This window comes from Abrus precatorius, unplaced genomic scaffold (genome assembly GCF_003935025.1).
Source record: "Abrus precatorius isolate BTA unplaced genomic scaffold, Abrus_2018 Scaffold3, whole genome shotgun sequence".
Taxonomy (NCBI): domain Eukaryota; kingdom Viridiplantae; phylum Streptophyta; class Magnoliopsida; order Fabales; family Fabaceae; genus Abrus; species Abrus precatorius.
Genome location: NW_020874373.1, coordinates 34,723,052 through 34,736,512, shown reverse-complemented (window position 1 = coordinate 34,736,512; position 13,461 = coordinate 34,723,052). Strand labels below are relative to the sequence as shown.

The following is a 13,461-nucleotide window of genomic DNA, read 5'->3' as shown; positions in this document are numbered from 1 at the left end:
TAAGATATCATTGGTTAATTTCGATGTCAACTCATGCCTGATGGTAGTGCTTGATTTCATTGCCTAATGGCGTGCTTAATTTCAATACCTATTGATTCATGTCTAATGGTGTGTAGGTGATACTATGTTTCATATATGTTGCTTAGGAATCTTTGTACCAATAAAAGAAATTATATATTTTTTATTAAGATTTTATTAATTTCAATACTTAGAATTGAGAATAAACAGTTAATAATAATAAAATTTTATTAAAAAAAATATTTATTATATTTTTTATAACTTCAATACAATAATTGTGTATTTTTTTATAAATATTTTTTATTTATGAATGTTTAAACTTAGTCATAAGAATTAATGTTAATAAAATTCTTTTTTAGTAAAAGTGTGTTAAAAAAAGAAGAAGAAGCTAATGTCTAACTTATTTGATTAACTTAAAAGCTTATTTGATCAAACTAGACAGTCAATAAAGTTATTTAAGTAACTTATAGAATTTTTGTAGTGAATTTTGAAAATGTTAATTCATGTACCACTATTTTTAAGCTAACAAGGTACTAGTTTATTTTCCTTTTTCCATTTTACCCTACTATCTTTTTATAATCTTTCGCACCCTTTATAATTTCACTTACCCTTAGACATACTATGTCTATCATATTGCTAGATCCGTCCACTATTAATTTTTGTTATCTAATCTAAATTTGCTAGAAAAAAATACTTTTAGACTGAAACATTTTACATTTAGTTTTTTTTTTTCATTAACACTTGTCTAGCTGTGTATGTAGGGATTGTGCATGTAAGAAAAGGAAAAAATAAAACGTGTGAAAATATGAAAAAACACATGAGAAAAATGAGGAAAAGGTTTGAAGAAGCACAGCAAATAACAAGGAATTTGTTCTGCAGTGGACATGTTTTCAGTGAACAACTTTCACTAATCACTTAATGAATTAGTTTAGATGGAGAGTTTTACTCCCAAACAAATAGTAAAAGCTAGAATTAAGCCGGTTTTACTGTTCAAACCAACTTGCATGGTGGTTTCCGACCACAAACTACAAATCATGAAGTCTTTTAACCTGAAAATAGAGGGTCAATTTGAGATTCTGTTTAGTGGAAGTTATTATAGTTACTAAAGTAAACCATATCGCTGTTAATTTTAATTAACTGGTACACTACAAACCACAATTTACTAAATTTGCATAAAATTTTATTTACAAAAATAGTTCAAATTATAGGATCTTAGTAGCATGTGCTAAATAAATCTATTACCCAATTTCTAAGTTGTGCACAAAATTGCTGACATGGCCTCTCAAATTTTCTGAGAAATTTTTTTGTAGACAGATAATTTTTCTACCCATTCTACTCTGTAATGTAGGACTAACACTTTGTGAATGGAAATTTAGCTAGTTACCTTTCTATCCTTTATTATCAATTCTTCTTCTTACTCTTTCATTCTCTTTTTTCAAGGAATCTTTAGGTACATACATCAGGACAAAAATAGAGAGACTAGACTAATCGTATCACTTCACATGAAACATAAGGTCCCCCTTTCAGGACTGTAAAGTATATACAAAGTGGAAAGGCCAAAAGTGTTGCAATTTCTAAGCTGGAAAGTGACCCCAGTCGAAAAATAAAGATATCATATGTAAGCATGACCTTTGATAAAATTGTATATTATAATCAAGTGTATGTTTAATTTCTTTTATTAAAATAAAACTTAATGGATGCTCGCTTTAATATACAAAATCATTCGATCTGATAATTAAAAATACATTGACTAAATTATAACTTGCAAGTTATTTAGATGAATAAATAAAAAATTAAGATATTTTTCAATAAGGGTGTATTATATGTTGCTAAAATATAATAATAAATAAATCATGAATTAATTTATACCATACATTATGGTCAGAATTAATCAATAAATATTAAAGTAATATTCAATTTCAATAATTGACATAAGTATACCATAGTGCCAACTATCAACAAAACAAATAGGTAGGAAAAAAAATTAGCTAGAGAATGATCATCATTGCCAAATTATCAAGCTTTGCCAAGATTAGTTCATTAATTCTGCATGTAACTTTGTTGACTCAAGTATGGAAATACCTCTACTCTAAACATATCTCACACTTATAGTTTGTAAGTGCCCAAACTAACTTAAAATGGAGTGTTATATATATCCTCATAATAGATAAACTTGTTACGAAAATTACAGTTGTTTATCCTTCGTTATACACACACTTATACCCAAATTAATTAGATGGAACAACGGTACCTATCTAATTAAGACTGCTACCCTATCATTAGCCTACTAGTTTGCGGCGCAGCTTATTATTCATGAAAAGTAAAGCATATTAGTTATTATAAATATAATCAAATTAAGCATTAAAACTATTTTAATAAGCTTTTAATTGATTGATTAGTTAGATAATATATATGTAACATGTACGTGTTAATTGATGCGAGAAAAGAGATCACATATCAGCATCATCTACATAATCTAACCATACAAATAGGATTAGGATTGGTGTATCCACGTAAGATGTGTCTCAGCAATGGAATTTGGACCCTTCATTAATTGCAACTCAAATCCCTCAACTCACGCTATGCTAAGATTAATAACCTTAAAACAAAATTTGCAAAAAGAAGAAAAAAAAAAAAAGGACCCTATTTTGAAGGAGAGTTGCTAAAAATAAAGAGTGAGCAAAGACATGAAGTTAACCCTATAAAAGCCGCTCATAGCTTACATGGAACTTCACATTTTGCATCTCATAGCATTTGAAGGTCACAAAAGAGAGAGAGGGAGAGAGAGAGAGGAACACAAAAAAGGGAGAAACACAAACCCAACAACATCGTAAGTTTTCGCACGTTGATGGCCACTCGTGTGATCCCTCAAAGAATCCTAAGGAACCTCCGCTACAACACAGCAAGTACAGTGCACGCGCCACTCTCCCACACTCTCTCTCCTCCGTGTGTCCTCGACCCCAAACCCCCATCCTCCGCCGTGCTCCGCCCCGCCGCTGACGACCTCAACCTTCACGACGTGGAGAAACTTTTCTCCTTTGTATCCACCCCGAAGCTCCTCCGTTCCTCCGCCGTGCTCCATGCCACCGCCCTCGAACCAATGGTGGATTTCGGCACGTGGCTGATGAGATCCAACCTCATGCACATGGAGGGCTTCCGTGACGTCGTCCTCGCCGCCGTACGCAGAACTTTCTACAGCCACTTCTGCGCCGGCGAGGACGCTTCCACCGCCGGCAAAAGCATCGCTTCCTTAAACGACGCCGGTTTGCGTGGCATGCTCGTTTACAGCGTCGAAGACGCTAATGACAACGACGCCTGTGACCGCAACCTCCAAGGTTTCCTTGACACCGTCCGCGTCAGCAGATCGCTCCCCCCTTCTTCGGTAACCCCTTTTCACTCTCATTTACCCTTTTTGTTTTTTTTTCCCTTTCTAAATCGTTTCTTATTTGCTCACCATTCTCCTCACCATCTTTTTGTCAATGAAAGATATTTTGTAAACACCCATTATGAAAGCACAAGAAAGGGATATATGATATGTCATATGAAGTGACCAAAAGAACAGTAAAAAGAGATGATAAATGGCTGTTTATGCATTTTATATCTCTTATTTCTCTTTTGGTCATTTCATTATTATATAAATTTTAGTGATTTCATTCATTTTAATTTTTAAGGATGTGTTTGAGTGTAAAAAGTAATAATTTTTTATTTAAAAATACTTTTTTATTTGGTCTCTTGTATATACATCTAATGAGGTGTTGAAGAACTATTTTTCATTAACGTATGTGTATAAAAATGGTGTGGGGATTATGGTGAGCGTGTATATAAGGAACACTTTTTTTTTTCTGTTGTTTGTTTGTTTTTGCTCTTGGGTTTTTGCATGTAACAGACGGCAGAGAATGGTGCGATCTGGGAGTGACTGACACGTGTACTTAATGGCATTGTTGAAATGAGAGAGAATGATGATGATGATGATGATGGGGGTAGTTCGGGGGGAGATGATGCGAAAATCACCATCGTTCATATGTGCAGGAGCCACCTTTGCAGCGATGATATGATGGAATAGTTAAAGAACGAAATCGAGTCCGTTAAAATGTTACTAGTAGCTACTAGCTAGGGAGGGACAAATGTTACAAAGATTGGTGATTGGTGTCTCGGTGAAGGTGCATGAAATGGGGTAGTGTGACTGTGGAGTGTTGTTTTTTTCTCCAGCGCAGCTGAATGCAACGACTACTAGAATCAGTGATTTCTTTGTAAATTTTCTTTGGTAAAAGGCACTACCGCACTAGTAGACCACGCAAATTTTGTGGCTACTTGTGCTCTTTTTATGTGATTGAGATGATGTTAGTCACTAATGGTTCCAAAATTGTCTTTTGATGTGACAGGTGAGCTTTGTGATCGTGAAAATCACTGCAATATGTCCTATGAGTTTGCTTGAAAGAATGAGTGACTTGCTTAGATGGCAGCACAGAGACCCTTCTTTCACTTTGCCTTGGAAGCAAGATTGCTTCCCCATTTTCTCAAATTCAAGCCCTTTGTACCACACTCGGAAGAGACCTGAACCTCTCACTCCACAAGAAGAGAGTGATCTTCAACTTGCTTTTGAGAGATTCCATGAACTGTGCCAAAAGTGTGTGCAAGCCAGCATTCCTCTATTGGTTGATGCCGAGCACACCCAAGTTCAACCTGCTATTGATTACTTCACCTACTCTTCTGCCATCTTGCACAATAAAGGTGACAATCCTACAGTGTTTGGAACCATTCAGACTTACCTTAAGGATGCCCAAGAGAGGTTGATGCTTGCAAGTGAGGCTGCAGATAAGATGGGAATCTCAATGGGGTTCAAACTTGTGAGAGGTGCTTATATGTCAAGTGAGAGAAGCTTGGCTGCTTCTTTGGGCTATGCATCCCCTATCCACAATACCATCCAAGATACCCACAAGTGCTTCAATGATTGCTCATCATACATGCTTGAGAAGATTGCCAATGGCCCTGGTGGAGTTGTTCTCGCAACTCATAATGTTGAATCAGGTACATGCATGGCTATTTATGCTATGATGTGATGGTTTATGATAAGAAAAATTCAATTTGTGGGTATGGTGTGTTTTTTATCTGACTTTGAATTATGGTGTTTACATAGGGAGATTGGCTGCTGCAAAAGCACACGAGTTAGGAATTGGAAAGGTGAACCACAAACTTGAATTTGCACAGCTACATGGAATGTCAGAGGCACTTTCCTTTGGTTTGAGCCATGCAGGGTTTCAGGTTAGTAAGTATATGCCATTTGGACCTGTGGAGAAGGTTATGCCATACCTTCTGAGGAGGGCTGAAGAGAACAGGGGAATGTTGGCTGCTTCTGGCTTTGACAGGCAACTGATGAGGTAAATTGGAAAAAAAAAACATTCTAGTAATTATTTTAACTACTTTCCTATGTGGCATGCAACATGAAACATTTGGTTGATGTTGTTCTGACATTGATGTTTTGTTTTGTATACAGGAAGGAGTTGGGAAGGAGACTAAAAGCTGCTGTCTTTTAATTTGATGGGTTTAATTAATGGGATGTAATAATGTCTTGCTCTTAGGCAACAGGATTCGCCAAATCTTTGTACAAAGTAGAGATTAGAGGATCCTGTATCTGTCTGATTTGTGCATTCAATTCAATGAAATGCTCAATTGAGTTAATGAAAAGTCCATTTTTTCGGTCTATTAATTCCACTTGTGTGCGCAGAGTGCAGTTACAAAATTACCAAAATAAAACTATTTATAACATTATATATACTCAAGGTTACGTGAAAAATACAAAGCTAGTACCTTAATTCGCTAATTGGCACCCGTTGGTAGTGTTGAAAGATTTAATTTAAATTGATTTGGACATATTAATACGAAGTGACGTATACGGTTAAAATGATGTGTGCTGAGTTGATTGAGGAAATTAACAAGCTCGGTTACTGCATAGGCTTTAGCAGCAAACACATCAAAATCAAACGCTTAGGATGTGATTTTATAAATAAATAAATAGTAAGAATATTTTATAAAAATTAAAGTACTAATAAGTATATGAATATGACAATAAACATTCTCTTTTCTAAATATGTTACTTGAGATTTGATTTCCTCAAAAGAATTAACGTATAATAAAGTTGAATAAATGTTTAGATTAACATAAAAAATTTACTTTCCCATGTTTTTTTCTTCATAACACATTACGATTATTTACAGAAGAACTAAACAAATCTTTAACCGCTAAATGATATTTTTATAGAAAAAAAAAAAAAAAATCCCTTCACACTCTCTCTCTCTTCAAACATTACATTCAGTGTAATAAAAATTTACAGGTTTTGTCGGATCAACAATGAAGGGATTGAAATAGTTCTATGAAGTGGTATATAAAAACCAGCATGCCCAAAAGTTTTGCAATTTCTAAATTCCAAAGTGACTCGCATCCTAAAGTTGAATTAACCATGATTCCAATTCCGGTGACAGAAAATCAAAGTCCAAGTTGCAGATTCAATTTGTGTACCAACCTTATCAATTTCAAATCAAATTTGTCCATTTCATTTAAAAAAGTGCTGATGAGATAACAACTAGTTCCATTTGCTAGGAAGAGTCCAAAAGTGGTAGCTGTTCTTCATAAAAGAAGACATGACAACTGCAAGCAATATGCCACCATTTAGTACAATTGGGCAAGTGTCAAATTCAATTCACTCCAATTTTTGGGCACCTTTGATGCACATGAAAAATGGAACGGCCAAATGCGCAGCAATTTCTCATATGAAAGTGACCCAAGCCGAAAAGTAAACAAATGGTATACATATATTAATAATAATTATTATTATTCCAAGTAATAGTACAAGTGAGATGCCCTTAACTATTATTCCAATTCAAAGGACAAAATTCAAAGTTGAAGATTGCATCCCAACTATGACTGAGTTGGATTCCATGGATTTTCTCCTTTGACGCAGACACTGAAATGAAACACACAAAACATAGCGTCCACCATTAACATGTGGTGACAATTTGAATTTTAAGAGCATACCTACTAAAGACAGCGATTTTATAAAATAAAGTTTAAGCTCATATATAACTTTTGTTGCTGCTATTCACCAATTAAAATTAAAATTTTTATTTTGGTAATATTAAATATATATTTTTTAAAATGAAAATTTAATATTAATTGATTGACCAGACTCTATAAAATAATATATAATTTTTTTCTTGTAAAAACGTGCAATTAATTATGCATGTTCTGAATAATTAGTTATATTTTTTCTTGGTAGATTAGTTATATTTTTATTGTTTGAGAAATTGTAATGAATGTTCTGCATTATGGTATCTCCCAAGAAGAAGAAAAAAAAACTCATATCACACATATTATGGATTATTTTGGACCACATAAAATGTATATTTATAGGAGGTAATCATATTCATGTTCCAGTTACATGCACATGCCAGGCTAGGTCTTTCAGCGATTATACATATGTATATATATAAAGTTTTTTTTTTAAAAAAAAGAAAATTAGGTACCCTTCCAAAAAGAGGGTTTCATATATTTTTAAAAGTTTTTTTAAAAGATAATAAATTACTTTCAAAAATTATTTTCAAAAAGAGGATTCTAGAATGAAATTTTTATACAAGAAAAGGGCTTAAAAAAGAAATGGGCTAGTCTATTAGGATTCAGTTGTTTTTTAGTTTTTTTTAGCAGAACTAGGCTGTTTTTACCAAAAATTGCAACACAACACGATACAAGGCCCACAAAGAAACAGGCCTAAATGAGCAACACAGCACCTGCACAATCAACACTCTTTTTTTTGTTGCTGTACGTAACAAAACGCAAAAAGTTGACCAAAAACAAAAACGTAAAAAGGAAGGGCTACAGAACAAGGGAAAAAAAAGAAAAGGAAAATGTTTTATCATCTGTACAACATTTTAAAACATCAACATGATATTTTAATATTTGATACAATCGGTTTTTTTTATATTTCTATATGACATTAGTAAATTAAAATAAGTAAGAACACTATGTGTTTGTCTTTCTCTAGCGTCTTAAAAAGAAGAAATTTTTAGGTAATCTCATCTATTTATATTTCATCATGTTTTCAATATTTTGTAAGAGTACATAGTATCATGTTTTATTAGTTGAGAGCATGTTGGTCAGAGACCATACGATAATTTTTTTTGAAAAGGGGTTTCAATTGCACAAATTTTTACTATTTTAAAATTTTTTAAGCATTAAGTAATATTGAATTAGTAGGATTAACACTGTACAATCTTGCATTTCACTTTGAATTGCAAGTGTTGAGACATCATTCGCCAACATGAAAAGGAGTCCTAAAAAAAGGGAAAGAAATTATAAAGAAAGAGAGAATTTGGGTTGCGGATAAACTGTATAGTGGACATCCCAATAATGCATTATGATATTAAAATGTATATTACATGACAATTGACCATATTAAGTGCACTTATAATCTAATATTTGTTTTATGTGATATAGTGTTCCATGCTTTATCTATGTATTGGTTGTTACTAGATATCCAAACTTGTAAAGGAACTGAAGCAATAATATGATAAAAATATGTTGAAAAGGTGATTTAATCTGGAGATATCTAAAAAGTGAAGACTTGCAAGCGTCTAGGGCAATTGAACCACAACTATATAAAGTGATCATTCCCACATTTTCTATATTCTTTTGAAGTTGTGAGTTGATGACAATGTACAAAAATATCATACAATGAATCTTTTCTTCAAGGTTGAAGCTTCAACGAAGATAACAATATAAAGTGTTAAAATAAGATAAGAGTATAACATATAAATGTTTTTCGATTAAAAGTGAAAAATAACATGACAATGGAATAAAACAAGTATATTATATTTTTTCTAAAAAAATATGATAAAGAAAAACAGAAGTAGATAAAATATATTCCACTTTAAAAAGATTGTGTCAACTATGAAATTGTGAGTGATGATGTTAACGTGGAATCATATGCACCGAAGCATGCAATTTGGACGATAAAATGTAACCCATACCCAAAAATAAGATCCTAATGAGGAAGTGATTCGCAATGGGGCCAAAAACGATAAAATTTGAACGTGGAAAGCTAAGAAACAAAGGATAAAAGACCAAAGACAAAAATATTAAGGGAACCAACTCACTTTCATTGATTCTTCTAACTCGAATATTGTTCACAAACGCACACGTATACCCCTTATTGTTCCTATTTGAAAATCACATCTTTAACACACCCCTTTGTTATAACTATTCATTTTTAAAATTTTATATTTTATTGTATGTTTAACTTCATCTTTGAAAATTGAGTTAGTCCCAGTTTAAGCTAAACTTATTTATGTATATGGTTTTATCTATAAAACTATTATAACACTGATATTTGCCAAAGTATGCATTCATGAAATTGCTACTTTGTTTTCTTTATGTCTTATAATTAACCTGTATTATATTTTCTTGTTGTGATATGTTTATAAGTTTATTAACTTTAAATTAGTTTAAAATATGTTTTTCGGTATTGTGTTTTAACTTTGTTATATAATTTTTATGTTTAAATTAAGATAAATGTTTTGTGGGAAAATGTATAAAAGAGATGAAATGAGATTTGTTTTTCCACTTAATTTAAACAAAAGAAAATAAAAGAAAACCTATACTAAGCCACTTTAAATTTGATTAGATCATATCAAATTTGAATTTAAAACTAAACTAATAAAAGGAAAGATAAAGTTAAAATAATTTTTTTCTCCTCAGAATCAATTCAATTTGATTCAATTCACTATTCACACACTTTCTCACATTAACTATCTAAATTCTAGTACATGAACCTATACATATTCCATTGGACTTTTTATCTGATAAATATTTCACCTATTTGTTTTACCTTTCACTTAAAACTCCTTTTTCCCTCATTTCATTTGTTATTTTTGAAAAATTAATAAATCATAATTTCTCTTTTAGCTTTACTTTAACATTGATAAGTAAAAGAAAAAAAATAATGATGATAATATTTTAAACATTTCAATAAAATAATATTTTTTAAATACATTTTTTTATAATTAGTTCCACTTAGCAATGTTTCTTAATTAAAAGAAAAAGAATAGACAAACGGAGATTTAATTTAAATTCATCTCTAAAATAAAAAAATAAAATTTATAATTTTTATTATATTATATGTATATATATTTAACGATCAATAAAATAATAAATTATAATTCGTTAAATATAAATTAAATTAAAGACTCAAATATTAAGTATTATTTTATATATATATATATATATATATATATATATATATAATATTATCAGCAATGTTATCATTATTTTTCTCTATTTTTTTAATTTTTTTAAAAGTTGTTGACATTTTAATTTATTATTTTTTTAAAAAGGATTATTTAAATAAAAAAGATATAAGATTATGAAACTTATTTTTTTTAACAGTAACTTTTGTATACATGAAATTTAAATATGAAATTTTATTGAAAAAAAACCAGAAACACATAAATCTAAAAAATGAGTGGTGATTAATCTAACCCCATAACAAAATTTAGACAATTACTTATTTGTCACGTAATCTGAGATTCTTTGCCAATTATAAGATTGGGAGGACGCGGAAAGCGAAAGCAAGAAAAAAAAATAGCTTAGGGGCATTATCGTCATTGTACATTCGCCCCACCCCTATATAAGCTTCACCTCTGTTTTCCTACGACATGCTAACACCCAACAAATTTTCATTTGTAAAACCCATTCTGTTTCAACTTCTCTGCATTCCTTTCCATTCCTTCAATTTCTTTAATATTGTAGGTGCATTACCATTTTCCTTTTTCCTTTTTCTTTTTTTGATTTTGAGTTTTTGTATTTTGTGGCAAAATAACTATTTTCTGATGATTCTGTTTTTGCTCTGTTTTTTGTCTTTACCTTTTGTTTTTATTCATTTACGTTAATTTTGATTTGAAGTTTGATTCGAGGAGGGAATATACGAGAAGTTAGATTGGTCTACCATTGTTTAAAACAGTAAGTATCGGATTTTTATTTTTATTATTATTTTTTTTAAGATTCGTGTTTATGTTTTGGAGGAATACTTATGAATCGATCAATTTTTGAACGAATTAATGAGTTGAATGAGAGCCGGAATTAAACTTTACTTTTTCGGGAGTTGTGGCATTATTTGCAAGGCTTTCTGTGGTATTAAAAATGTTAACTTTCTTTTTTAAAAAATTGATTGGAAGCTTTTGCTCTTGTTCTTCATTGTTCTCAATGCTTTTTATAATTTTTAATTTAATTTTTTAAATGTTGATGATACTGTCGGTTGGGAACATTTTTTGAATTGTTAATACTGTTGATTTGTATTCCATGCAATATGGGCATGATTGCATTATAGAATACTCCTCCGAGTTTATCAACTGGTTATGAAATTGGTATGATCATTTAACAATAGGGATGTATTTGTTCATTCAAGATTTTGAGAGGTTATACTAGTTTATGTTAAAAGATGAATTTGTTGAGAGTTTCAATTTTCCTTTCATAATTTCATATGTTTCAGTCTCCCTCACATGTGAAAAAACTAGACATCATGATTGTATTGTAATTACTGGCCTATTTGGTCATGGATTTTTTGCTTTATTCTTTTGGCAGGAAGGTCTGAATGAACTGATGGAGTCTAAGGGTGGTAAAAAGAAGTCCAGTAGTAAGTCCTTTTTGTACGAAGCTCCTCTCGATTACATCATTGAAGACGTTCGACCACACGGTGGAATCAAGAAGTTCAGATCTGCTGCATACTCCAACGTTAGTTTCTATTTCGTTGTTTTTTTCCCTGATAAATGGAAACATTTAATGTCTATTGATTTTGTTGATTAACACTTAATATTTTTTTCCTGTGCAGTGCATCCGCAAACCATCCTGAGTTTTGGTTGGTTGTGACATAGCCCCTTGATTTTGCATATTGTTATATTATTCTAGTCTCCTTTTCTTCTTGTTTGTGTCCTCTTCCTTGCTTTTCTTGTTCTCTATCTGCACACCAAGATTTTTGTTTCTTTGAGTCAAGATGGCCTTGACAAGTTCAGCTATTGGTTTTGAAGGCTACGAAAAGAGGCTTGAGATATCATTTTTTGAGGGAGGTGCGTTTGCTGACCCTAGAGGATTAGGCCTCCGAGCATTGTGTAAAGATCAATTGGATGAGATTCTGAACCCAGCTGAGTGCACCATTGTTTCATCACTTTCAAATGATTATGTTGACTCTTATGTTCTTTCGGAGTCAAGTCTATTTGTTTATCCTTATAAAATTATTATCAAAACTTGTGGGACTACAAAATTGCTTCTGTCCATCCCTGTCATTCTTAAATTTGCTGATGCTCTTGACATTGCTGTGAAATCCGTGAGGTACACTCGTGGAAGCTTCATTTTCCCTGGTGCACAGCCATTCCCTCATCGTAGCTTTTCAGAGGAAGTTGCTGTTCTTGACAGTTATTTTAGCAACCTTGATTCTGGTAGCAAAGCTTATATTATGGGTAACCCTAACAAGTCACAGATTTGGCATGTCTACTCTGCAAGTGCACAACCAGAAGGCTCATTAGAAGCTGTGTATGGTCTTGAGATGTGCATGACTGGTTTAGATAAGAAAAGCGCATCTGTATTTTTCAAAAGTAATACATCTTCAGCTGCTTTGATGACTGAAAATTCTGGAATCAGGAAGATCCTTCCACAATCTGATATATGTGATTTTGAATTTGATCCTTGTGGGTATTCAATGAATGGAATAGAGGGTAGTGCAATATCCACTATCCATGTCACCCCTGAAGATGGTTTCAGTTATGCAAGTTTTGAAGCTGTGGGTTATGACTATGATGAAGATATAGCTCTGACTGAGCTTGTTGAAAGGGTTTTAGCATGCTTCCGTCCAGCTGAGTTTTCTGTTGCTTTGCACATTGACATGCATGGTGAAAAACTTGACAAATTTCCATTGGACATTAAAGGATACTACTGTGAAGAGAGGAGCAATGAAGTGCTTGGAGCAGGAGGTGCAGTTGTGTACTATAGCTTTTCTCTTGCTGATGGCTGTGGATCTCCCAGGTCTATTCTGAAATGCTGCTGGAGTGAGGATGAGAACGAAGAGGAAGCGAGGGAGATATAGTTATGGTTTTTTATGTTTTGTTGTTTATCTTCAGTGCCAAGTGTTATTTCTTAAATAAATTTGGGGGTTATGTTGTGAGTGTTATGTTTATTACTTAAATAAATCTTCATGTGGATGCTATCTCTTGTTCAAGGGTGTTGCACCTATATTTCATTGTTATATAAATATATACATGTACTATTATAATTAAATTCTTCCATATTGTTTCCTTCATTTTCTTTATTGATAGTTTTAAGTATTGTTATCACATGCTTATTTCAGTTTAGACTTAAAAATATATAGACTTTTTAAAGAACATTGATTAAAAAATTTAAAATATA

General features: G+C 32.0%; 2 protein-coding genes across 5 annotated transcripts; both read left to right on the top strand.

Annotated features, from left to right (window-relative positions):
- Window positions 1-2,718: 2,718 nt before the first annotated feature.
- LOC113860757 (proline dehydrogenase 2, mitochondrial-like) lies at window positions 2,719-5,718 on the top strand. The gene is made up of 4 exons (XM_027493261.1): window positions 2,719-3,400; window positions 4,401-5,046; window positions 5,156-5,396; window positions 5,513-5,718. The coding sequence occupies exons 1-4, from the start codon at window positions 2,867-2,869 to the stop codon at window positions 5,550-5,552; spliced, it is 1,461 nt and encodes a 486-aa protein (XP_027349062.1). The 5' UTR covers window positions 2,719-2,866; the 3' UTR covers window positions 5,553-5,718.
- A 4,987-nt stretch (window positions 5,719-10,705) lies between these two features.
- Window positions 10,706-13,341, top strand: LOC113860758 (S-adenosylmethionine decarboxylase proenzyme-like). Of its 4 annotated transcripts, none has more exons than XM_027493262.1 (4): window positions 10,706-10,811; window positions 10,969-11,025; window positions 11,647-11,796; window positions 11,894-13,341. In XM_027493262.1, the coding sequence occupies exon 4, from the start codon at window positions 12,056-12,058 to the stop codon at window positions 13,139-13,141; it is 1,086 nt and encodes a 361-aa protein (XP_027349063.1). In that variant the 5' UTR covers window positions 10,706-10,811; window positions 10,969-11,025; window positions 11,647-11,796; window positions 11,894-12,055; the 3' UTR covers window positions 13,142-13,341. The 4 variants fall into 4 exon arrangements, with proteins under 4 accessions (XP_027349063.1, XP_027349064.1, XP_027349066.1 ...); XM_027493263.1 differs by having other exon boundaries at window positions 10,712-10,811; window positions 10,980-11,025; XM_027493265.1 differs by having other exon boundaries at window positions 10,722-10,815; window positions 11,651-11,796.
- Window positions 13,342-13,461: the final 120 nt, after the last annotated feature.